Source organism: Oxyura jamaicensis, chromosome 21 (assembly GCF_011077185.1).
Source record: "Oxyura jamaicensis isolate SHBP4307 breed ruddy duck chromosome 21, BPBGC_Ojam_1.0, whole genome shotgun sequence".
NCBI classification, from domain to species: domain Eukaryota; kingdom Metazoa; phylum Chordata; class Aves; order Anseriformes; family Anatidae; genus Oxyura; species Oxyura jamaicensis.
Window position 1 is genome coordinate 118231 of NC_048913.1, and position 26255 is coordinate 144485.

The window sequence follows — 26255 nt, forward strand, 5'->3', positions numbered from 1 at the left end:
CCATCGGGCGCGGAGCGAGGCGGCGGGCCGCGGGGCGCGCCGGCGAGAGCAGCGGCGCTTCTCTGCCGCCCTCCTGGCAGAGGGGGCGCGCGGCAGTGCCGCCCTCCGGGGGCTCGGCGGGGAGGCGCCTTGGGCGCAATCCTCGCCATGCTCCCCGCGGCGAGCAGCGCGCCTTCACGGGGAACGGCGGCGTTCACGCTGCTCAAGTACTTCTGGGTGGGACTCGCGCACGGAGCCGGCGGTGCCCGTACTCGCGTTCCTGGAAGTTAATGCGGCGTGTCGCGCGTTTTCCTCCTGAACCGACACGGTATTGCTTTCCTCACGTTCTTCTCTTCATCTTTTGAGCAAAAACAGAGGCCGCGTTGTGGGCTTAGGCTCAGTGCTTTGCACTCTTAATTTAGGATGGCTTAATTTAGAATAAACATTTCTTCATGATTTAGCACATCAGTACATACTCGTCCTTGATCTTCGAAAATAGCTGCTCTATGTGCTGTTTAAATTTGGAGACATCGCTGTACTCTTAAAGCATTTAAAGTGTAGCTCTTTTTTAAACATGTGTGCACTCTGAACACGCGCTGTAGTAGTTACACAGCGTGAGCAGTCCACAGGGGCTCTGACACTTCAGTGATCCTGTGCCACTAGTGAACTGACAAAGAACCACGTGCAGTGTTGCTGAAGCAATAAGCTAAATCTTGTTATGCTTGATCTAAGGATAATGATACTTAATGATGTATTGATAAACTGGACGGTAAAGGCTCTGGTGACAAGGTTCATTTGGTCAGTTTGTGGATTCTTGAATCTTTGTCACACAGGAATGGTGACAAAGGTGAACAATGTATCTGCATCACAAATGCATTTGAAATTTTTACTACTTGTCAATGAAGTTGATGGCAGAGGAAACAAAACTGCTCTATTCACCCACGTTACTTTATGCTTAGACTTAGTTTTCTTTCCTTACAAATTTTCTGATGTGGGACATTTTATTTATTTATTAAATAAAAGCCAATTTTTTTGAGGGGGCTTCTTGGTAAAGCCCTTTGTCATCCTCTGCAATATAGGAATTATTTCAGAGGAGAACAGTTCCACTTCTCTGTAATGAAAAACAGAATTAAAACTTATCACAGCAAGTCTAATGCCATGGTTATGACTGAGTCAGCTAAAAAGGAATTTTTATTTCCTGAATGTAAGCTGGCTATATTCACATTAAAATTTTCAAGAGGATGAAGTACCATACCTTAAACATGCATCTGAAATTTGACAAGCAGAGGCAAGGCAATTGTCTTACTATTTAATTATTAGTTTTCTGCTGGCAATTTACAGGTTCCTCCCAGTTACTGTGTAGGACCATGAAATGGTAGCCCAGATTTTAAAAAAACTTAACTCCTTGATGAACTGCAGTTCTTGAAGTATATTCCAAAATAGATGACTGTTACAATCTCAATATGTGGTTAGTGCAATTGATTTGTCTCTAAATTTATGCCCATAATCTTCTGGGGTATAGCTGTAGAATTTATTTGCAACCTCATATGATTTGAGCAGCACTTTTATCTGTCTGCACTAGGTGGTCATGTTAAACGCTTTACAGCAGAATGGTCCATTCGTGGTTGAGAGAATGTATAGTAAAAACTCTCAAAGTTACAAGTATGCCTCATTTGTATAATAACCCTAAAGAATAAAGTTCCTCTAATGAAACATCTTCGGGGGCTTATATTTATTTTTGTTAATTCTGGGACACAGTTTACTTTGTGAAATTGCACAGTGGAGCTTACATGCCTAGTAAATAAGATGAAGGCATTAAATGAATAGATTTAAAACAACCTTCTTTTAAGATCGTTCTTGCTAGGTGTCAGTCACTGAGCATTTATCTGGTTTCAAAGACAAAAGCACTTAAGGGTTGATATGACCACTAGAGAACAAAGGGTTTGTTGTTGTGGGGGTTCTTTGTTTGTTTGGGGGGTTGTGTTTTGTTGTTATTTTGTTAGTTTTGGGTTTTAGTGGTGATGGTGACTTCCACCACCACCACACCCCCCCCCCTTGTTTTGTTTGTTTGTTTTTTAGTTATATGGAACTACAGAAAGTATAGTAAGGTAATTCAGGCTTTTAAATGTCCAGTTGGAAGTCTGACATACTTAAATATTAAAAGGGGACTCTATTTCAGGTACGTATGTTAAACAGAAAGTCAAAGGGGAAAAAAAAAAAAAGAAAAGGAAATTACATCACATTGTCAAATAAGGAACAGCTAGCTAGAGTGGATGACTTGTAGTGCAAAAATGTGCCCCTCCTCCTGTGAATTGCTTCTGAGATTTGTTAAAGATACGTGGTGGCAAGGTGAACAAAAATAGGTTGTAGATTTAAGGTAGCTATATTTTTTCCCCTCCCCAAAGTGGTAAGTAGGTCTTTTCCCCACCCTTCCTTTCCCGTGTCTTAAAAAGGAGTATATAAGCTGCTTGTTAGGATTGTTGCCTTCATAAAATTTGTCCAAAAGTTGTACAGGTATTCAGAAATGCTTCATAGGAAATTGCATCCATATCCATTAAGTGAAACATTCTGGGACTTGTTCAGTCTATTGTGCAAACCAGAATTTGGTTTATTATGAAACTGGCTTGCCTCAAATACTTGGTAGTGTTGGAGTGTTGAGCAGGAAACGGTAACAAAAGTCTGTGATCAGCCATAGGTCATGAACAAAGATATATGAAATTGCTTCTTAGTATCCAAATAGGGGAATACTTGTGGTATAGCAACAGTAATTAGTGAAACAAAACAGTATGAAAACTGTATTGAGGATGCGTTATGTAACTCAGTTTCAGCATTTCTTCTCAAGATTTTCCTGATAAATTCACATATCCTTTCCTCGCTGTATAAATACCCTACTGTTAACAGGTACATTTGACAATTTTCAGTTTAAACCATATCCTTTAGGGTAATTAATGTTGGTTAATGTGAGCACACATGAATGATTAAAAATTCTCCCCTTTGGCTTACAGTGGATAGTGTTGAATTTCCTAATGTACTCTCAAACCTCTTGAGTTGCCCTGGCTTGTATCAATACTGTAGTGATTACTAGCTATAATTGTATTTTGAACTAACCAAGTTTCTTTTGAATAACACAAACTATAACACCTTCAAAAGCACTCAAAGTGCTCAATCAGTGCACTCAAAGCACTCGATCTCTCTGTAAGTGTAAGATCTCTGCATAACTAGGCCAGACAAGCAGAGTAACTGGAAACCTATTTTGAGGAACATAAATTGTGCAAATGAGTAGCAAACAAGCATGAGAGATACAGAATGCTTCATTATTGCTTAGTGTCCATTTTCTTTTGCAAATTTAGGTTGATTTTATTTATGGTAAATCTAGATCCTTAAATCTTTAAGGAGGCAGTATTGGACCAACTGTTACAGGTTATAGTGGAAACTGTTGGTGTTCATGTTTTCTTGACTGACTTGTGTAATTTTTTTAAAACCAATTGCTAGAAATTATGTACTGCTCAGCTTTAGAAAGAAGAATGCGTATAAAATGTAGAGACTGCACTTCTCAATTAGATAACCTTATGGGTCTCTCTTAAGATACTGTTTGTTTAAACAAGCTTCTTTGTTTAAAGACATGTTTAACAATGTAAGCACCAACTCTTCAGACTCTGGACTGAAAAAGTATAAGTAGGTGATTTAGTGAAGGAGCACATACCTTACGTTTTGAAGCATGGAGGACCATTTCTTAACTCAGTCCATTCAGAGCTTCTCATTGGAACGTGACAAGTCACCTGTGAGTTCAGAAAGGGGTTATTGGTAGAAGCAGGCAAGTTTTATGGCTGCAAAACGTGTTTGTGTTCCATTTTTTAAAATAGTCAATTGAAATAAGTGAAAATTACTTTCTATTAGAGTGTGTAAATATTTAAGTCCATTTCAGAAGTTGTGCTTAGCATGCCCGAGGGATTTCAGAGAAGCAATTGTGCAACTATCAGTCTTGAGAGCTGAGATTTAGACAGCATTTAGAAAGCTGACACAGTAATTACTAGCAGTAGTTTTGGCGTGGGATCTGATGGAGGTTGGGCCTCTTAACAAGCCCTGCAAGGGTTGTATGTTATCATAGCAAGTGCATTACATGTACTCTTAAACTATAGCAATGCCACCCCCCTTCCTGTCTCAATTTTTTTTGTATCATAATCAATGTCTCTCGTCTCTCTCATGGTCTTGTCAGATCTTGCATGCTCACTGAGGTGGAGTACTGTCATTTGCTGACTAATCAGTGTTCTGTACCAGTGATTTAAACTTGTAACTTACATCTGACTCAAAAAAAAAAAAAAAAATAGAGGTGCAAACTCCTTCATAGACATTAATCTTATTTCACTAATTCATTCTCCTGTGTTTAATTTGCAGATTCATTAGTAATAGTCTAGAATCTGAGGCATGAAAAAATCATTACTCAGTATAGCGTAAGCTGATCTCATAGGTGTCTTATTTGTAAAATGTGTTATGAAGATATAAATTAGATATTAGAAATGGTGCTGTATTTGTACTGTGCTTCTTAAGAAATCCATTTAATCAAAAACACTTCAGTCTTCTCTTCCACCATAGAAATTGGTCTGTTTGCACTTACAGAACTAGAAGGAAGATACTGCTGTTAGAGAACTACTGGAGATTTTCTGAACTCATTTGCTAATCATAATTATGTCATTACTTCCTGGGACTGCATGTTTATATTTAATTTTACTTTGAAAATCTGCAGTTCACATTACTGAAAAGAGTCCAACTGGACTGTGTAATGCAAAAATTAACTGGCTTAAGCTAACTTTTAAGGAGATAATCTGCAAAGGAAAAACATACTCTTCACTAAAGTCAGAAGGGCAGAAGTAGATGTGACCAAGGCTAATACTGTGTAGTCCAAACACTCAGCCCTTGTTCACTTCCAGTAAAGCCAATGGCCTCCTGTCTAGAATTCTTGTTAAGTTGCTGGTTGGAATATTCTGGTATCAGCTAGCAAATAAAAAAAAAACACTTCTGTTGACACGAGTGTTGCCACTGGCAGTCATGATTTAGAAAACATTTGGAAAAGGCTGACGGAGTTCTTTGTCAAACAATTATTTATAAAAGGCAAGTGTTGGTGTTAGATTGCAAATTAATCCTGGGACACCTGATTTACAGTCCTGCTTAGAAGTTTGCCCATCCCTCATATTACAAATAGGTATAATGGATCTTTCCTCTTAAAGGAAAAACAAGATGACTTGTCTGCATAAAAGAATTAACCTATTTTTGAACAGATTTACCATAAGCTATTACTTATTTCTGTACCCTGTTTTCTTGTGGTACCATAGCGTAAAGGGGTTTTCTTGATATGCTTAGTCCACTGATGTAGCTGGCTCTCAACTGTTGGTTGAGACTTTTCTTGAAGTGGAATTTTTTCTTCAGGGAAAATTTAATAAACTGGTCATGTTCTTGAGAAAGGTGTAAATTAAACTTTTTTTTTTTCTTCCCTCAACCATAACACCATATTGTATCTGCTGAATTTAGCATATTTGTGTAGATGAAGAGCAGACCCAGAGAACATCCTTGCTTATCCCAGGTCTAACCTTCTCCTGCTCTCAGAATTGTTGACTAGTTTTACATTGTTTCTTTTCCTGAGATAATACATTCTCAGTTTCCTAAACAAAACAAAATCAACTTGTTCCTTAGACTATGATTTCTTACTGAATTTAAGGCAATTTCCAATATACTTTTTTCTATTATAAACAGGACAAACAAAGCATTATTCACACATTAGAAGTAACTCTGAACACAGCAGGATGGTTTAAATGGAGGTTATTTCAAGTCACTAGATTTCTGACTTGTTTGAAATAAGTAGCTAGAAGACTTGAGCATATTTTAAAGTATCTTGATGCTTAAAATTGTTTACAATAGTGACTGCCCTATATAAAAAGTTCTGGAATTCTGACCAAAATAGTAATTCTGTTTATTGGAGCTGTTACTTGAGAAAAGTCCATTTGTTATTCCACTTAAGGTAGCACTTAAAAACGTTAGGCTATTATGTGTTGGCTACAATGGAATCCATGAACTCATTAGCAAAAAGATAGAGCTATAGATAGATGTCTACTAGAAAGTTAAATTGTTCTGGTAAGCTAAATTTGTTCAAATATCTGGCAGTTTATATATATGAACTGAAGTTGTTGATGCACAGTTCTGATATATCAGTAGCTTTACTTGAACATCTGCCTTGTTTCTATACAGTTTAATTCCATGTAAGAGAACTTTTGTTCTTCAGTTTTACAGTCAGAGACAAAGTAAGAATTCTGTAAAGTTTTCCTTCTGGCATATATGGGGACAGAAAACCTGTTACAGAGCTATTTCATTCCTTGAGGTTCTGAAATTTCAGATCAGAGGTCAACTCATGTTTGCACTTCTTATAATTGTCTTCTTTTTCAGGGAATGCAAATTGCAGCAAGTCTGTTACCCACTGAATTTCTAGGGCTGGGAGACTGATCACAGAGCAGTACACAATGTCAGCTGCGGGAGTTGCTGCTCAGGAGATGAGAGTCCCATTAAAAAATGGATTTCTTCATGCTAGTCAAGGTGTGGGGAGTCTGAAAACCTGCTGGGGTAGCCACAGTGGATTTGAGAAGTGAGTGTAAAATTTGATCTATAGCATCTCACATATATGAAAATAAGTATTGAGAATATTCTACCAATACCAATCTGTGGCTTATTTACAGTGAAGACTTCTTTTATTATTTTTTAGTACTTTCTTTAATGTGGACCCTATAGCAGTGGCATATAACTTGAATCCATCAGCAGAGCAACATTTACCATCCATTGGTAAGTATAAAGACTAACATATATCTTTGTTGTGTAATGGATGTGTCGTGGGGGGAAAAAAATCTTCAAGTCTTCAATAAGAGAAGTGCTTTCTGATTTTGGATATAAGGCTGCCCTCTGGCGAGGGAATGCAGACATTTCAACAAAATACTACTTAAAAACAGTAAAAACATTTTAAATGATGTGAGCAAAAAAAAAAAAACAAACACCCCCACTTTTCCTTGTATTTACAAGCCTTTGAGTTTCCATTATACTCCTGATTTGGTATGTCTGTTAGAATCTTCATAGCTACAGCTCTGTTCCATTGTTTATGCGTGAGGTCTCTTGAACTACCTCAATGAACTGGAGCACTGGCCTAAAACAATAAGGTAATCAGCTGCTGTCCTAATTAAGCACATAACTAAAAGAGACCTAAGGCTTGCTACTGGCATTATTAAGTAGGCACTACTTCTTGAATTACAGGAAATAGTTAAATATGCAGTGGGAAAGTCACATGGTAAAGTATTAGAAAAGTTTTTAAGCCTTTCTCTCCTTTTTAGGGCACTCTTCCAACCACGTTTCCACAAGTGACCACACCTTTACTGAAAGTTGTATCCAGGTCCCATCTCAGAAATCTAGTCCAGCTCCTGTAAGCCCCAAAAATGAACAGCCAATTTCAAGATGTGAAGACTATCTTGTTCCTGGCTTTAGTAAACTGTCATTAGCCATAGGCTATGTTTCTGAAGAAACACCTCCTCACATGCCAACAAAAAATGGGCCAATTCAGTTTCTGTGTGCATCTTCCAATGACCGTAGCTCCAGGCCACTACCCCCTCTGCCTATTTCAGAGGATCTTACTCCAGATGAGGTTGACAGAGAAGTGGAATTCCTGACTAGCTCAGATACTGACTTTTTGTTAGAAGATTATGAACTTCCTCCTTTTAAATCCAGTGTTCCGAGCCGGCGGAGTTTTAGGGGTTGTGGACAGATCAACTATGCATATTTTGATGCTCCAGCAGGACCAAAAACAGAAGATACCAACCCCACACAAAGCCTAAATGGATACACATCCAGTATTTATCCTCCCCCACAGCAGCTGCATCGACGTTTGCGAAGGTCTCATTCAGGCCCAGCTGGCTCTCTTAATAAACCAGTAGTGAGACTATCTGGATACTTAAACAGGTCTTCTCCAAACTCTGATGAAGATAAACCAGAGATTCCACCGAGGGTTCCCATACCTCCAAGGGCTCTCAAACCAGATTACAGAAGGTGGTCAGCAGAAGTTGCTTCTAGTGCATACAGTGATGAAGATAGGCCTCCCAAAGTGCCCCCTAGAGAACCTTTGTCATGCAGTAGTTCCCGTACACCGAGTCCTAAAAGTCTGCCGTCATACCTCAATGGGGTTATGCCCCCCACCCAGAGTTTTGCACCTGATCCTAAGTATGTCAGCACCAAAGCTCTGCAAAGACAAAATAGTGAAGGATCTTCCAACAAGGTCCCTTGCATTCTTCCAATTATTGAAAATGGTAAGAAGGCCAGTTCAACACACTACTACCTGCTGCCTGAAAGGCCTCCATATCTGGACAAGTATGAGAAGTTCTTCAGAGAAGCAGAAGAAACTAGTTCTAACATGGAGATGCAGTCCTGGTCTGGTGATTGTGTAGCTACTTCATCCGCAACAAAACTGGACTCAAAACCTAGAGTGGACATAACTGGTCATCTCAAACGAAAACATCTGTCTTATGTGGTTTCTCCATAGTCCCTGGGAGCACAACACAGCTGAGCTGTTGAGGATGGAGCAAAATTGTATCGCATTACAAAATTCTTAAGGTTTTCAAATAATGAAGTAGGACAAGTTTATCCTCTGAGAACTAAATAGTGGATGGTAAAGTCCTCTTATACTGCATATCTCTGATATGTTTCTTAAGACTGTTTTTTGTCTTGGTATGTAGAGCTGAAAACTTACAAAGATTACAACGTATGGAAACGTATGGAGAGATAGTAGTCACAGTTGGCCAGTTATATGCTACCCTAGATTAACGTATTTGGTAGTCACGTTATAAAAAAAAGTCTAGCTTTGCTTATGAGTTAGTTATAAAGCTGACAACAGAGCAGATAATGCAGTACAATTTTTGTATCAGGCATTTCCAAAACTTTTTTTTTTTTTTTTTTTTTTTTTACCCAGTAACAGATTCTATTCTCTTTCACTATGATACGCCAACCTGGTAAGAAGGTAACTGCAGGATCAGTTGCCTACTTCAAGACTTGTTAGGAATAACTAAAATGTGTTTAGAATGATGAATCCATTTTACAACCTAATTGGAAACTAATAGACTTTTACAGTGAAGCAGCTTGGAACTGAGTTAGGCTTTGTGGATTCTTTCAGTTGCTAGAGGCACTTGGCTGAATTTTGCAGGTTACCCTAGGAGAGATGTGGACCAGCTATTGCTAAGCCTCTGATTCTGCTCTTTTCCTGCTTGATCCTAGAAAGATGTGAAAGTCATAAAAGTGACAGGATATGAGCAGCTATATGACTGCTAGTAGGTAGGCAGCAACAACTACATGCTCATCTAGAGTCTGAAATTCTGAGTATATGAAAAACAAACAACACAAGCTGGTCTTGTGTTTTGGTTTCTGTTCAGTATTTTAGGAGAGGAGGAGGGTGTGAGGAAAAAAATATGATTCCATTTATGAACAGTGTCAGTCCTATCTCTGCTTCAGACACTGCTTCTTGCTGTTTATTTTTTCCTCATTCTGCCTCAGTGTTCCAGTAAAGTTAATTGAAGTGCCATGTCTGTTAGCAGTTCCTCATGCTCGTTTTGATTACATTTATCCTCTTATAGATAAGCACAAAAGAAAGGGTGCTCTTTAACAGAGGTACATAAAAATGAATATGTTCCTCCTAACAGAAATAAACAAGCTGTTTACAACTTAAACTGCTGAATGAGATGTTTGAGCTATTTTAAGGCTTACTTTTTGTTTTAGTACAGACTAAATGAAGGTGAAATACATGCTATAGAAATGCACTGATATTTCTGCATCATGTACAGTATTGAATAAAGAAGAATTCACTTTGTATTTTGAATATTGTCATGTCTTGAATTTAATAAAGTTATAATATACTTATTTATGATACATTTTGTTTTTTGCTTCATTGAATATTGTATGCAGTTATTCATTTGAGCTTTGCATTTACTGGGAAATTCAAAGAGGAAAATGTTAAATATGCAACAAATGTTGAACGCAGCTTGCGTTTAAGATTGACATGGAAGTGTTCAATAATTCATGTTGCACAAATTAATTTTAATTCCTCCTTATTACCTGACAGCTTGGTGTGTATAGTCTGCTGGCAATAAAACATCTTGTAAGATTAAGTTATATGGCCTATCAAGATTAATAGCCTTTGTTACTTCTGAAGTCACCCATACCATGTTAGGTACTGTCTTACAGAAAAGAGGACAGTAGTGTCCCTGACTTCAATTTTTCAATTGTTAAAAAATGAACTAAATTGTGTGCTTGAGGGCGAAGTTACTAATTCTGAATATGAAAAAAAGCTCAAGTATAATATCTTTTTTTTTTCACGTTAAGCAAAAAAAATACTATTATTCATCACAAAATACGTGTATTTAACTAATACCTCTGCCGTGGATAAGGTTACTGAAAATATTAAGAGGCATCATGTTTTTTTTGATCTCTTAGCTGTGTATGCAGGTAAATACTTGCCTTTATCTGGCAGTCTGGAATCATCACATTTCCTGTGAATGAGGTTATTTCAGAATAAAGCAGGTTATTACCATCCTTGGAATTATACTTGATGAAAAAATGTCAGGTGTAGTTTTTCAGTAATGCCTAATTACTTTTTTTTTTTTTTTTTTTAGCTAGGGAGACTGTTACACTTAAGTGCTTAAAAACCTCCTGCTGTGCCATAACACTGGTAAGAATCCACACAAAGACTGGCCTCCACCACATAAACAAGTTACCTAATCTTATGCAAGGCTGTTGACAATAATATTCATCCTACAAAAAGCTCTATTTCCCCTCTGGATTTTTCTTAGGTGGAAAATGAAATTAATATTTGCAACCTTCCCCGTAAATCTGAGCAGTTTTAACCCTAATCCACAGTATAAGAAGGACATAAAACTAATAGGATGTGTCTAAAGGAGGGCTATGAAAATGTTGGAGGGCCTAGATAGGAAGATGTACAAGGAACAGTTGAGGTCACTTGGTTTGTTCAGCTTGGAAGAGACTGAGGGGAGGCCTTGTGGTGGCCACCATCTTCCTCACAAGGGGAGTGAAGTGGCAGGTGCTGATCTATCTCCTCTCTGGTGACAGCAACAAGATCCAAGAGAACAGCATGGAACTGGGGAGGTTCAGACTGGATATTAGGAAAAGGTTCTTCACTGAGAAGGCACTGAACAAGCTCCACAGGTCAAGCAAGCCTGATGGAGTTCAAGGAGCATTTGGACAACACTTCCATCTTTTGTTTCTGGATCCTGCTCGACTGCTGGTACTTGGAACCCCCCCCTTTTCTGCCTAGGTTCCTGTGCTTGCACTTACTGCTCTTTTTCTCCCTTAATTTGAGATTCTCAAAAGTCACAAGTCTCAGTTCAGCCCTTAATAACTTTTACTCTCAAGTTAGTAGCAAACCCACTCTTGCATGGGACAAAGCATCCCCATCCAGATATCCCACAGTAAATGTCTTCCTTGCTTTCAATTAGATTGTTTTGACTTGAGTGTTCAGGGAAGAGCCATGTTCCTCATGGGCTAAGTGCCTAGTGTGCATGGAGAAATTAAACCTTCTTGACATCTTGATGGGGAGGCCAGCCCAGGCATTGTGCTACTGGATGTATAAAGCACTATTTGGATGAAGTAAAACTGTAAGTTTGAGCCATCCTATAACTCATTACAGGTCACATTGACCTGCTATTGCTTAGTATTTGCACAATACAAGCCCAAGACTAACAGCTGAACACGCCTTCAGTTTAAAATGGTGCATTTGTTACAATTTCCCCATCCCCCAGTACTTATTTTCACTTCTGTTAGCAGTGATGGTTCTCTAGCCGTTGGGCCAAAGCCCTTTCTGCTAATAAAGCAGCAAAGTATTTTTACTTCCTCAGAGTAAGAACTACTTCTGAGCATGAGCTACTTTTGTATTAATAGCACTGACAAGCTTAAAAAACATTACAAAATCTGTGCATTTGAACGGTCTGACAGAACCTTTTCTTAAATTCCAGTTAGTTTGAGACTTTTAACAACCTCCACTGCAGCTTTTCCTTCTAGGGAAAAAAAAAAAAAAAAAAAAAAAAAAAAAAAAAAAAAGTCATCTATATGAAAAAAGATGTGCAACTAAGGAAAGGCAATGCTTCCCACAGTTTCCTGATGTGATAAGTGGGCTGAAAGTTAACTCCATCCTAGCCAGACCCAGTACACTTGGAAAACACCATTAACTGAATTTTTCCACCATGATAACTTGTTCTTAAACAGTTAACGTCAGGGAACATCACACAACTTTAACGGGAAGTAATTTTAAAAACTTTTGATCATCAGTTTCTCTTGCATCATAAAAGACAAATCTAAACATAAATAAACCTGCTATAGGAGCATGCTGATAGAAAAATTCCATAATAGTTAAAAATTATTGATCATTGGCATTGCTGTTGTTATTAGTTTTTCATTCATTCCCAAACTGCAATAGGTACAGTTACTACTGTACAAATACCACAAAAAGAGCTGTCATTGAAATTGCATTTCCTCCTGCTGCAGCCTTGGTTTTGCTTTTAAAGTCTGAATGATGTGGTAGGTTTGAAATGTTAAAGGAAAGTATCCCAATAGTCCAGGACAAAGTCACCAATTTTGCAAGGGCAGTTATTACAGTAGGGAGTAGCTGTTGATGGTGTCCAAACTGATAGTATATCAGCTTAATCCTGTAATTCAGGGTTAAGGTGATGCCCAGACCAGCCTTGGTGCAATTCCTACCCATCAAAATCATGACTATAGACTGTGGCTCCTATGAACACTTCTAATAGTTGTAGAAACTGTATGTTTCTACAACTGCCCATTCCCCTCCCCAACCCCCCCCAGTCCAGCCTAAAATTTTATTTTCTTGATAACTTGTTTCTATTCATTTAAAACAGAAATCATATGGTAAAGATTCAGTTTCTCATACATCCTGAGCAATGAAAATCTAGCACACAAAATTTAATTATACTTATTAATATTTGCTAAATACCACTGCAGAGATTTCTGGCTGCTGAGTTTGTGATTAGGAGTTGTATAAACTGAAAGAGGCATTATCCCCACCCATCCTGCATTGTAATTCAGGCCTTGCATAATCCCTGCCCAAATGCCTATTTTCAACCACACAGCTCATTACTTTTTCTGAATCACATATGGAAGCCACACCTGTGATTGCTCATAGACTGTTGCTCTACTATTTATATATTGGTGTGCACCTTGATCCTAGTTGTGGTTAATTTTGGAAAAGGTGTTTTATATTCCATATTTTAAGTGGTGTGCCACTGAAACATGGTAATCGTTACTGCTATTCATTTCCTTACAAAGTGATTCAGAAGAAGAGTAGCTTCTCTGTTTAAAACCTGCAGCTTCTTTCTCAAGGTCACCCACCTTTATGACTCTCAAATCCACAGTGAAGAGCGCAAATATACCGACATGAAATATCAGAGGAAAAAAAACATGCCAAATTACCCCACCATCACCACCCTGAATCTACTCTAGGGTGCTAACTGTTCCATGTTTTGTCATGATGGCTGAACACTTTGAGGCCCTCAATGCACAAAGTCAATGGATCAAGCACAGGATACATGATCCTGACCCCAAATAATTATCTGTCCACCATCCACCCTAGTGACAGAGACGTATATTCCTGTTATCTAAATAATTTATTTTGCCTTTAAAAATGTTTATTATTCTCACAGCAACTTGAAGGGGAGGGTCAGCATTACTGAGTATCCTTTGGGAAAGCAACAGGAACATATGACCAACCCTTCATATTTAGCAGTCTTCAGGTTTAAAGTCCTTATGGAAATTATACCTTTCAGAGAAGTCCCTGCTAAAAGACCACTTCATTTCATGCCACATTGTGTCCAGCTGTTGGATGGCAAGACACTAGTGAACCTTTGCAAGGGTATGTGTTGTTGCTTACTGGCTGTTGAGCAAGGTCCAGAGGAAATCCAAGACACATATTAGGTTGCACCTGGTGAGATTTGTCATCTATCACGTTGACAAATTATTCAAGAAAAGTTTTCCTGCATCCTGTCTGCACTTAGAGCTTAAGCAATTTGAATTGGCATTGTGCTATTATGATGCAGACTCTGCATCACTTCAGTGCACCAATACACACATGGCAATGCAGAGGCTTCTAACAACTCAGGGCGGAGATGAGAATACAAGAGCACACCCTGACAGATACTGTTGCTCATTAGATTAAAAATAGCCTGAACTGCTTTTGCTTGGGTGCAGGGGAATGTCTTCTCACAGAGTCTTGTCTCATCATGTTTTAAAAATAAAATAATAATAATAATTAAAAAAAAAAAAAAGAAAATGGAGAGTTCATTTCATTAAAAACCACAGGGACAGACAGTCCTGTCTAAGTTATGCTCTTTTAAAAATGGATGGCAGTGAAATGAGTGATAGGTGAGTTCCTGCTTTTTACATAGGCTGATGGAGGACTGATATGGGGCTCCAAAACTGAAGAGCTAGCCTGAAGCAAGGATGAGCTGTTTAGCACCTAGCTTCAAGTTAAATGACTTAATGCTAGTGTTTTGTTAAAGACTGAATCTAAACATACATGTTTCTTTGGGGTGTGGAGACAGATGCAATTTTCTCCTATAGGTCTGATTAGTCATATGATGCCCTGTGCTGGATGGACCCCATCACTCCCCAGTCAACCTGTTGACTGGAGGACCAGACAACCTCTTCAGTGAGATAGACAGCAATGCAAGCTTAGCTTTAGGTAACACTACAAGAACACAGAAGTAAGCTCAAGATTGCTCAGTCTCTAAAGCTGCTGGTCCAGGGTGTTCTGGACCTCTCTCAGGCCATACTTCTGTCATCTGAGCCTAATTGGACAAACTTAAACTTAATCAAAATCAGTCTCCCTGATAAGGCAGGATGCTATTGCATGCCTGGAGCAGTAAAATATGTAAAGCTGCTGTTTTATAAGCAGCCCAGTTTACAATTTAATGCCTGAGCTTTACACTGGGAAATTCAGTGCAACATAAATATGGAACCCTGATGTTCTTAAGCAACATGACATGATGCAGATGGTCTTGCTGGCTACAGCCCTGGAGATTCAGAGAAGCCGATATTCCCTCTAAATATGTTCCGCGCAAAGAAAACCACAAGCGGCCACGACCCTTCCACTGAAAGCTAGAGAGGCCAAGGCCTGCCTCCTCGTTGTAGACACACTCGAGGAAATTCCTGCTCCGCTCCCGCCGCGAACACCGCCTCCCCAGCGCGTAAAAGCCGGGGGGTGCCGCGGGCCGGGGGCCGCGGCCGCTGCCGCAGAGGCCGGGGCCCCGCAGGCCCCGCACGGGGGCGCGCTTGCGCTGCCGGCCCGCCCCGGCTGGGCCCGGAACGGGCGTTCAGAACGGGGCCACCACCAGCAACCGGCCTGCTTGGCGCTCACGCTTCCCCTACCGCGCCCCCTGCCGCTACGTGTTTCTTTATTATTTTAAGGGTTTTAATGCTCGGTAGTCCCCTGTGAAGAAAAAACAAAAACAAAAACAAAACAAAACAATATAAAAAACAAAACCAAAAAAAAAAAAAAAAAAAACTTTTTCTCCTCCTCCCATCCCCGATTGATCTTCACTGTGTGTGGCATGTAGGTGCCCATCCTCCAGCTGTCCTTGGACACCTTGTATTTTTGCCCCTTGGTCTTCAGCATCACCCATACCAACTTAAAATCGTTCCTTGATTTTTATGCTTTGCTGCAGTAAGGTTTCACTGTCACAGCATCTTTCTGGTTAATCTGAATTATGTCTTTACTGATTTACTTGTCAACACTAGCAATAATACTCATCCCAAGACTCCAGCAGGCAAACAGGATCTCTTTAGTACCAGCCTTCCTTCCTCTCCCCTCTACACAGTCAAAACAACGAAAAGAACTTCTTTGCAAGGCATAGTGGAAGAGCAACTGAGTAATGTGTCTGATGTGGCAGAGAGAAGATTACAGAGATAAGAGAATCTACTGTTGCCAGTTTTCTTACAGGCAGCAAATCTCCATCTAACAGCAGATTACCTATTAAAAATGCCAACGAATATGCTCGTCAGTGATCAGATTCATTACAGCTCAAGGTAGCTTGCTTCCTCTTTGCTGGTCACTATCTTGCATAGTTGGTGACTTCAGTGTGAGACAGCCTTTTCCAATTTATATCAATTTATATCAATTGAAATTTTATGCCCCTTGTCCTATCCCCACAAACCACTGAAAAGAGATTGGCCAAATCCCTCTGTCTCCCACACTTCAGGTATTTGTAAACATTAATAAGATCCCCTCTCATTCTTCTTTTCTCAAGGCTGAACAGACCCAGGTCTCCCAGCCTTTCCTCATAGGGAAGATGCTCCAGACCCCGTACCATCTTTGGGGCCCTCCACTGGACTCTTTACAGGAGATCCCTGTATTTTTTATACCGGGGAGCCCAGAACTGGACACAGTACTCCAGGTGAGGCCTGACTATGGCAGAGTAGAGGGGGAGGATCACCTCCCTTGACCTACTGGCCATGCTCAGATTTCTTTAAGTAGACTCTCTCAGTCTTAGAACAGAGTAAAAAGTAAAAGTGTATAATCAAATTCCTGGTCTCTTTGTAAATCATAGAATGGCCATGGTTGGAAGGGACCCCTGAAGATCATCTAGTCCAACACCCCTGCCAAGCAGGATCACCTAGAGAACATTGCGCAGGATGGCATCTGGGAGGGTTTTGAGTATCTCCAGAGAAGGGGGCTCCATGACCTATCTCAGCAACCTGTTCCGGTGCTCTGTCACCCTCACAGTAAAGAAGTGCCCTCTCATATTCAGATGGAACTTCCTGTGCTTCAGTTTGTGTCCGTTGACTCTTGTCCTGTCACCACTGGGCACAATAATAAAATAATAAATGCTTGATAATAAAAGATTTCTGTAAGCCTAAATGCAATACAAGCATGGAAATATTTTCCTTCTACTGCTATAAAGTACTGCAATCCAGAAATGCACAGCTTTTCCTGTATTCTGAATCATGCCCATTTACAAAACAAATGATTATTCCAGGTTCCAGAAGAATCTCTCCATAATTCAGTTTACATTTGCATGGCAATACCAGTTAGACATGTAGATTTAATGAACAAGCCTGTCCAGTCTTAAACAGATTGCAATTTTTGCTTATCTCGAGCATATTTCAAAGCTAGACATGAAAGCTTTTCTGAACAAACTGGAGGAAGAGCATATAGCTACAGGAGTTACCCCAGTAAATACTAACACTATAGAGACACTGCTTAATTCTAAGCATGCAAAAGTTCCTATGTATTCCATTATCAAAATGCAGTAAATGAGAAGCAACTTGTATTTGTTTTCCCTTAAAATTACCAATCATAAAGGAACCTATGCAGTCATCTTCTTAAGTTCAGACTACACTTCAGATGTATGCAGAACCAAGTCTCCAGATGCTGTGGCAAATTCAGAGTCCACTGAGGTGCCGCTAAGCATTATTGCTGTCACTCATAAAACACCAGAACATAGTTATTTGGTACAAGAAAAGTGACATAGACAAAAATAGTTCACAAATTCTTAATTCTCATGGAAATATGTCTCTACTATTCCTCTACAGAGCTATCCAACAACTCCTCTAAACCAGCATATGCTCACTTAAGCCAGGCTTGAAGCAAATTCTAATTTCCAGTAAGCAGAAACAAGCACTGCTTCTGGTGGTAAACTGCTAAGTCCAAAACTTCCTACTTTATGTTGCCTAAATAGCTTGACGAATGCGCAATCATTTAATTTAGAAAACAAAATCAAATGGTATCAATGGCATGGGCAAGCTCCTAGCTACAGGAACTCTAGGGTGCTTAATAAGATAACATTCCCACTTATACTTTAGTTACATGCTGCATTAGAATGAAGATTACCTATTGGCCTTATTTATATAATGCAAACTAAATAGCGTTTTCAACAAATTCTAGGTTACAATTTAACAATGAATTTCAGCTCATACTTCAAAAGAACCATGTGAAATAGTAGATAGAAATTGCTTTGAACAGTACATTGCTAGCCATGGTGGTAAAAAGGTGCCGCAGGTCTGGGATGGGAGGAAACACACAAAGAAACACCACACAAGCAGAGTTGCTTCATTTTTATTTATCACTAAACATTTGTCCATGTGATTTTTAAATGCCATCCAAGAGATAAGATTATTAAAAGCTGGCTTCTTCTTACTGATAAAGCTTTTTGCTAACAGGATCCAGGAATAAAGACCATTAGTTTGTAAGACGTCCCAATATAGGTCAGTACTGCTGCTAATTTCAACCACAGTTAAATGGGATTTACAACCGTGCATCTTTTTGTTATTCTACAAAGGATAAGACTCTCCATCTGAAATTGTTCTAATCCCTGTCCCACACTAACTCTTCACTCTTTCAATATTAGGGGTGCCTTCACCTGTTCGGCCACTTCCTTCCCCATCAGTGTTTCAACAATGGCCAACCCAAACTCAAAGCTGGTACCAGGGCCACGGCTGGTGAGGATGTTCCCATCTTTCTCCACGCGGCTCTCGGAGTAGCAGTAGTGAGCTGGGGGTGGTGGTGGTGACAGAATAAAAAGAGAATCAGTCTCCAGCACACTGCCACAGATGCAGCAGAGCACAGAGCTGTCTGCCACAGAGCACTGCCCACAGGCTATGGCAACTGAGCAGTGTTGGCCTCTGACGACATCATCACGCTCTACAGTATGCATCTCAAACACCTATGCAGGCCAAGCCCACTCTGGGTTCTGCATCCCTGTCCCTCCAGAACCAAGCAACCCATCACTGCATGTGGTCCTCAGAGAGGAAAACGGCCCCTTGGGAGCTCTGCCAGTTTATTCACAAAGCGTGTGAGCACACCTCTGATTCTACAAGCTCATTGAGAAGCACTCGCTGTGCCTCTTTGCTCCCATGGGGTTATTTTTGGAAGTCAGACTGCATTTGTACATCTGTTCACAACTTTCTGTTTTCCAAATGTATGCAGAGGAAACTGGAGGAATCTTGCCATCTCCTGCACACTTCCAGATTTGTTAATGCTCACAGAATGATTTCTTAATAGTGCTTTACCAGCACCTTCTTTAGGTATAAGAAAGATGGGCCCACCAGCTGCTCTTCGCATCAAAGCACTACCCATGGGAAAGTAGTAAAGGTGCTCCCAGGGTTTGCTGTTGGGACCATTGAGGCAAAGAACCAAAATGGCAAGAGGTAGCTCCGCCTTCAAGAGGACAAGGAAAAAAACGCTCCCAGAATGACTGCAGCGGTGTATTTTGGGAATGTAAATATAGCCTTGTATTTTCATGTTAAACTGCCTTGGAGATACAATCTTAGCATATTCAGTCAAATTTTGATTATGCGTATGAAAGAACGCGTATTCAGAGATACAAAATGAGATACAAATGTTATTTGCCTTTCTTTAAATGAAGAGTTCAGCTAAAATAATTTCTGAGAAGGGTTTAGAGAGAAACCTATACAATTAATTACATACCTCCATTCATCATTTTATCTTTGGCCAAAGGATGCGTTGTGACTTTGCTTCCAAACCCTATCCCATGTGCCAGAAGGGCAGTAGGACCTGTATGGACACAGAGTTGCATCTGTGAGGAACTTTTCTTCTACAAACACTTAAGAACATACATTCAGGCACTAGGCCCTCAAAGGCCCAAATCTCAGTGTGGGAAAACTACTTATAAAATTGATGCTGACTTTACCTCTGAAGCAAAAAGCCTCAAAATGAACATAGCTGTACACTCTCTCCCATTCTATTATACAAAATGTCTTGTACAGAGAAGCATATGAAGAACAGAGAAAGCTCAGAGAACACTCACTTTAAGCACCTGTCCTACCAGTGAAGAGTATATGTTGTAATCTGAACTTTAACTAGGTATAGTTATCTCACTACAATGTTGAGTCTTGACTTTAGAGTCCTAACAGATAAAATTTCACTTGAAAAGGCGTTGGAATTGTATGCCAAGCGGTATTTTGTACAGATGATGGGCTAACAGCTAAGTTTTGGGTTTTAACAGTCTCTTTTCTTTTCTTCACTTCCTCCTTGGCCTGAATTGAGGAAGGAATTTGTGTAAAGGCTTACTAGGTCACCCAACAGAAAATCCTTAGGGGAATTCCAAAAGAAACTGAATACAGGATTTGCCTGATGTGAGTTTCATTTCTGCACATTTGATTCATTTCAGATATAGTCCAGGAAGTTATCTTGTGTTCAGCTAGAAATCAGCTCTGAGAAGCATTATTCCCAAGATAAATGAACTCTCCTGTTTACAAGCAAAAGCCTTTACTGGGCAACTGAGAATTTGTAATTGTTCTGCAACAAATATGGATAGAAGAGTAGAAGACTACCACTGCCAAACTGAATAATATTCACAACTCTCTATGCATATTGCCCAACTGAGGAACAAAACCAAAACCAAACCAACAGCTATATACCAGACTCCCAAAAGAGTTTAAAAATATTCCATAAATACACTCTGTTAGAATGTATTTTATACACTCATCATCACTCTCCTTATATTTGCCTACACATACCTAGGCCAACCTCTCAGTTCAATTGCTGGTCTGGTTTTGGCTGGGAAATTTAATTTTTTTTTCTTAGTAGCTGGTGCTTTTAGTGTGAGAATAATGTTGATAACACACTGATGATTTAGTTGTTGCAGGGCAGTGCTTACACTAAGTCACCTTTCAGCTTCTCATGGCTGTTCTGCCAGTAAGGAGGCTAGGAGAATGCTCAAGAAGCTGGGAGGGGACAGATGACCCCAACTGGCCAATTGGATATTATACACCATATGACCTCACAGTGAACAATAAAAAGGGGGGAGTTGGTGGGGGGGAGGGAAGAACTGTGGGGTGTAGGGGGTCTGCCACTGCTCAGGGTCTGGCTGGGCAAAAGTCGGCAGCAAGTAAGCAACTACATTGTGCATCACTTGATTTGTATATTTTTTAATCACTATTTTCCCTTCATTTTCTGTCTTATTAAACTGTCTTTATCTCAACACATTTTTTTTAATCATTTTTTTCCCCCATGATTCTCTCCCCCGTCCCACTGGGCAGGGAGAAAGTAATCAACAGTTGTGTGGTGCCACCTGCCAGGGTAAACCACAACACTTTGGAATATTGGCAGTTATTGTTCATCTTTCTTTTTTTTCTTATACATACAAATTTCATGAAGAAGTTAACTAGGTATCTGGCTGTGCAGAATATGTAAACAGACAACCCTCTCCACAGCGTGATTCCATCTTCTGCTTCCACTCAGCTGAGGAAGAGTGAGTCTGTAATTCTATATTTATAGCCTTCCTTCTGAAGCTAAAGGGCAGAAGAGGAGATGCAAGACAAATTTATAGCAATGATGTTCTGCCAGCACTATGTCCTTACAGAAAGATCACCAGAATAAGCAAGTATTTTGAAAAAAAAAAAAAAAAAATCCTACAAGTTCTATCAAGTTCTATTTTTTTTTTAAAGACACTAACCTAACTGATTGGAAAGAACTGGGTACCAAGCAGAACTGCAGAACATGCATAATAATTCAAAATAGTCCATAGACCTCCTGTTAAGTTTGCACAAAATTCAAATGTTCAAATTTGTGTTTGCATATAGTACAAATTCCTGCTACTAAGTTACGGGAATAAAGATTCCTAAGCCAAGGTAACTGTCCGTATGCCTCTTCAAGTATATTCAAGTTTCAATATCCAAATATTTTACAAAGCAAGATGTTTTATTGACTAACCTGCGCATATAGCAGCAATCAGGCCTTTTCTGCTTTCCTGATCCTTCAAAACGTCTTTAACAGCAGAAGACTGTACAAGGATACAAGAAGTAATTGATTTGGGTTGATTATATGAAGCATGGTTGAAATATTTTCCATTGCAAATTTGTGAGCAAGATTTACAGAGAGAAACAGCTGAGAACTCTCCATCCTACCTCAGGACAGAGGGCAATGAAAACATTCATGGGAGGAAGAAAAACTGAAACCAATAAATACTTGCCCCACACAGCATTTGCAAGGAAATCAGAAGGAACTGCAAGGAAATCCTCGACCTACATAAAAGCAGACTATTCTGTGGCCACAGGAAGTCATTGTTCAAGAACTTCATGCGACAGGACAGAGCATTCACAAGCTACCTCCAAACAGTTTGCATCATTCTTAAAAAGATTTATAACACATATTTTTCTCACATTCCAGGGCTTACAAACTGTGTGATATTATCCAACTGCTATTTGACAGATTCACTCATTTGTCTGCCTGCCTTCCACATAGTATAAATACAACAACAGTTTTGCAGCAGAGAGAGACTTCTTGAGTAAAGGAACAGAGTCCTCTGCATTTGGCCTGTTTCAGTCTTCATGCAACTAAAACTTCATTTGCAATTGTTTCACCTTCATAAGATTATGAAGAAAGACCTTCGCACGATATTGAGCAGTCTTCCATTTTTGCTCAGCTTAACTAGTCACTCAAATCCAAGAATTTTTAGAGTTGTCCCCCCTGTATATATGCAAGAAGGCTTAAGATTAACAATTACTTACCTCTTACTCATTTGCTAAGAAGAGAATTTTCAGATGTCGTACTGAACTTGAAGAATTAGTAAACCTACTACCCATGAGAATGCTGATGAACCTTTCAAATACCAGAACTTTACCTCTGACAAGTTTTGAGCACCGAGGTTACCTCCAGGTAGGACAATGACATCGTAAGGCCCCTAAACAAACAAAAGATAAAAGTATTCTGTTGAACAGAAGCTGGTATATTTGTCCCATTGTTTTAAGGACACTACAGCTGAGTCAAGTGAGAGGCAAAGGGATCTGCCTTTTTTTCCACTGAATGACACTTTAAGAGCACACAGGTAGATCCAATTATGGAACAACATATTATTTCCTGTTCCAGGAGCAGCCTATTATTGATGAAATCTGTCACAGAACAAACTTCTAAGCCTAGTGAATTTAAGACCTTCAGCAAGCAAACTGCAGCTCACGCACTGTGAGAACCAAGTGTTTTTGCTGAACCTACTATAGCGTTGCTTAGCTTTCCATCAGAAATTTTTTGTTATTCCAAATCACAGTATTGTGGCATGCTGATGAATGTGAAAAATAAAGCTCTATGTTTGACACTGAAAAAAAATAAAATAATAATAAAAAAAAACTGTTCAGAATTATGGAATCTGATCTTGGCATGCTGTGAAGTAGAACACTGAAAGGACAATTGCACTGCAGGATGGGCAGTTCTGTGAGTCACTACAGCATAGAGAGAAGATAACACGCAACATATCTCTAAAAGTAACGTATAAGCTTTAAGAATTCATTCCTGAAACCATAAGAAAGGCCATATTGATCATTATACTAAATTGAGGTGATGACCAACCTCTTTTCTGGCATCTTCTAGACTGGCATCAGGACAAATGAAGACATCTCGACTGCACTGAACTGGATCTTTTCCTGTTAGGCCTGCAACAGTCACCTTGATCTAACAGAAGAATATATGTATCATTACAGTTCTAGAACTCAGGACATTTTTCTTAGCTATTAGTTTTGAAAAGGTACATAAAATGAGCCAAGAAATACTAAAAGCTGGCAAAAACAGAGCAACACCTAAACTTCAGATGATAATATTGTATACAACTACAGATGCAAAAGTTAACGAACATTCCACTAGGTGGAATTCAAGTCAATAACACAATTTTGAAAGCTCAAGGAAAATTATGTAATGTCATGAGCTTGATGAATACTGAGCTGGTCAGATGCCTACAATAAAAACAAAACAAAACAAAAGCAAAACACCCTACTGCTATTCATGGGAGTAGATATGGTTTTTGATAGGGTAAGATTTACTTGAAACATCTGCTCTAGTTCATTTTTCACTTCAGGCTCATATTTTAAATGTTTTAACACAAACTTAACTTGTTATGTATGCTTATTCGGAGCACAGCACAAATATTTCTAACCAGTAAGAAGGCACAGATAAACTTTCACCGTATGCAACAGACTACACCTTAAACTCCCAGCAACAAACATTAATTTGCAGTAATGATTTTCACTTCACCATGCACTCATTAAAAGACTTTTCATTGTCTGCATACTCACCCCAGCTCTTCTCATAACATCAGTGGGGATTACAGTTTCCATTTCCTCTGCCCCTTTTGCCAGAATTACCAATGCTCTTTTCGAGGCCATGTCTTAAGGGGCTGCTGTTGAGTGAGAAGTTAGTGAAAAAAGAGGCTAAGGGGGTTGGGGTGAAAGACAGGCAGAGAGACAGAGAGTGATGCGATTAAAAAGCAAAGCCCTTAGTACAAATCCTTCCTAACAGTAAAGTTTAGCAGCAAGTAATTTGCATTTTTTACATTACCGTCCATTTAAGCGATGTCAAAACTGTTCACTAGCTTTAACTGGTATTCATACCAGTCTTATTTAACCAAAGAGCTTTTTACAAATAATTGCAATACTAAGGGATTAAACCATTTGTGCAGTGGGAGACACAGGCCATCGGCACCAGAACAAGCAACACCTTGGCCTGATCAAGACTTTACATGAATTCAGTCTGCCAGAGAGAAGGGCTCAAGGTGGGTGGCAGGGTTGTTTTCAATTTGCACACCCTCACTCATACTCAGAGCACTGACTCCTACCCAGGTCAACATTTACAAAAAGAGCTTGTATGAGCTTTGACCTCATGTCTGGTATTTAGTTTCCGCACAGCACACTTCAGTAAGTTTCCTGTGACTTACAATGACTCTATCGGTGCCCCTGCAAACCCTGAGCAATAGATTTTCTGGGTATTTCACAATTTTGTGGGGGAGAAATGTGTGCACATGTGTGATGGGGAAGGAGACCACAGAATTTAGCAAATGGAAAAAAATAGGCTTAAGATTTTTTTTTTTATTTTTTTTTTTTTTAGCTCTTAAATTCACATTGAGGTGAGTGACCAAATTTCCACTGGAAGGTTAAGTTAAAGTAACTTTAACTACATCATGTAAAAACACACATTAATTTATGCTGGCCTGACAGAAGTCTTTGAAAGCATCTGTGATGTGAAAGAAGGCATTTCACAAATCATTAACTCTATGAGACAGGTTTTTTTTCTTATGTAAGGAATTTCCACCCAGAAATGCACATGGAGTACCTGGAAGCTCTTCTCAAAATGAGATCCACACTTAGTTGTCTTCACCAAAGAAAATTATCCCCTCACCCTGCTTCAACTTCATGTATTCTCAAGTTTTGTCCTTACAGTTAGCCTCTTTTTGAAAGACAATTTCTAGAATGCAGTAGCATACAGCAGAATGCCCTCCAGCATGGAGAACCAGCCTCAGCAGGCAAATTCAGTGTCAAATACCACTTTTAGTGAGGTTTTATGTACTGTCCAACACAAGGCCAACTGAGCAAGTACACTGAAATCACATAATCAGCAATGATTTCAGGACAGCCCAGAGATATGCAGGAGCTCTTCTGGATGGTGTACACTTATTGTGATAATTTTTCTTACAGATTTGACTAACTAGAATCAGACACCTTGAATAGCCACAATGCAGAAATACTGCATCTGTTTATTAATGGGGAAAAATACTCTAGGTAAGTAGTTTGTGTCTCTCTCTTTCATTAGATCTTTAGATGCAAACAGGCATCTAATCCTGAAACCTTTACTCTTTTCCCTAACCCTTCCCTACTATCCTTGGACATTTATTCTGATATACTGACTGATTCTTCAGTTTTAGTACTGTTCGTTATGTGGGTGCGTATGCGAATACCTGTCATGCCATAAATACTACTAGGGTAAGATTAAGTTTTCTGAGAAGGTAGAACCAAGTTGTGCAGACACTGCATCCATTTCATTTAACAGGCTATCTACGTACATCAAATACAAGTCTGTTTGCTTCTCAGCACCAGCAAGAGCACAGGCTGCCCCAAATCTTTAAGCTAAATATAATCCCCTGCACAGTACACGCAATTTGCCCAAGATGGTAGCTTTTGGCAGATGGCTGAATCACAACCTCTAGAAAGGCTGGCTAGAAAAAAAAAAAAAATACTACAACGAAAAAAAATCACTTTCCAATGTCCTGACCAGCAGCTATCACAGGCAAGAGATATTTTCGGGTCATTAGCTCGGCCAGGAGGACAAGAAAGCGCCCTTCTCACCCCGTCCGCGACCGCCGCCAGGCTCCGAGGCATCCCGGCAGGCCTCCGGGCCTCCCGGCACCTCTCCATCGGCCTCGCGAACCCCACACCCTCCGCGAAGGGCAGCCGGCTCCCCGCCC

At 39.6% G+C, this 26255-nt stretch overlaps 3 protein-coding genes across 3 annotated transcripts in view; 2 read left to right on the top strand and 1 right to left on the bottom strand.

Annotated features, from left to right (window-relative positions):
* The first annotated feature begins 484 nt into the window (after positions 1-484).
* Positions 485-9918, top strand: ERRFI1 (ERBB receptor feedback inhibitor 1). Its single transcript, XM_035344531.1, has 4 exons — positions 485-768; positions 6415-6610; positions 6728-6804; positions 7344-9918. The coding sequence occupies exons 2-4, from the start codon at positions 6489-6491 to the stop codon at positions 8540-8542; spliced, it is 1398 nt and encodes a 465-aa protein (XP_035200422.1). The 5' UTR covers positions 485-768; positions 6415-6488; the 3' UTR covers positions 8543-9918.
* Positions 9919-18111: 8193 nt separating this feature from the next.
* PARK7 (Parkinsonism associated deglycase) lies at positions 18112-26098 on the bottom strand. Its single transcript, XM_035344532.1, has 7 exons — positions 26076-26098; positions 24094-24228; positions 23375-23476; positions 22656-22715; positions 21746-21815; positions 19499-19585; positions 18112-18562 (listed from the first exon to the last, which is right to left on the bottom strand). Exons 2-7 carry the CDS (start codon positions 24181-24183, stop codon positions 18402-18404), a joined length of 570 nt encoding a protein of 189 aa, XP_035200423.1. The 5' UTR covers positions 24184-24228; positions 26076-26098; the 3' UTR covers positions 18112-18401.
* Positions 25527-26255, top strand: part of TNFRSF9 (TNF receptor superfamily member 9) — a 10740-nt gene continuing 10011 nt past the window's right edge. Inside the window, exon 1 of the mRNA XM_035344686.1 lies at positions 25527-25572. Coding sequence (XP_035200577.1) covers positions 25527-25572 — 46 coding nt within the window. The remainder of the gene's footprint in view (positions 25573-26255) is intronic.

What these genes read in the sequence shown, in the direction of transcription:
- ERRFI1 (XM_035344531.1), top strand. Translation starts at nt 6,489, where the DNA reads ATGTCAGCTGCGGGAGTTGCTGCTCAGGAGATGAGAGTCCCATTAAAA. An exon ending in AGCCACAGTGGATTTGAGAA is followed by an intron (nt 6,611 to 6,727) that starts GTGAGTGTAAAA and finishes ATTATTTTTTAG; the next exon opens with TACTTTCTTTAATGTGGACC. An exon ending in GCAACATTTACCATCCATTG is followed by an intron (nt 6,805 to 7,343) that starts GTAAGTATAAAG and finishes TCTCCTTTTTAG; the next exon opens with GGCACTCTTCCAACCACGTT.
- PARK7 (XM_035344532.1), bottom strand. Translation starts at nt 24,183, where the DNA reads ATGGCCTCGAAAAGAGCATTGGTAATTCTGGCAAAAGGGGCAGAGGAA. An exon ending in ATGTTATGAGAAGAGCTGGG is followed by an intron (nt 23,477 to 24,093) that starts GTGAGTATGCAG and finishes TTCTTCTGTTAG; the next exon opens with ATCAAGGTGACTGTTGCAGG. An exon ending in GTGCTCAAAACTTGTCAGAG is followed by an intron (nt 21,816 to 22,655) that starts GTAAAGTTCTGG and finishes ATCCTTGTACAG; the next exon opens with TCTTCTGCTGTTAAAGACGT.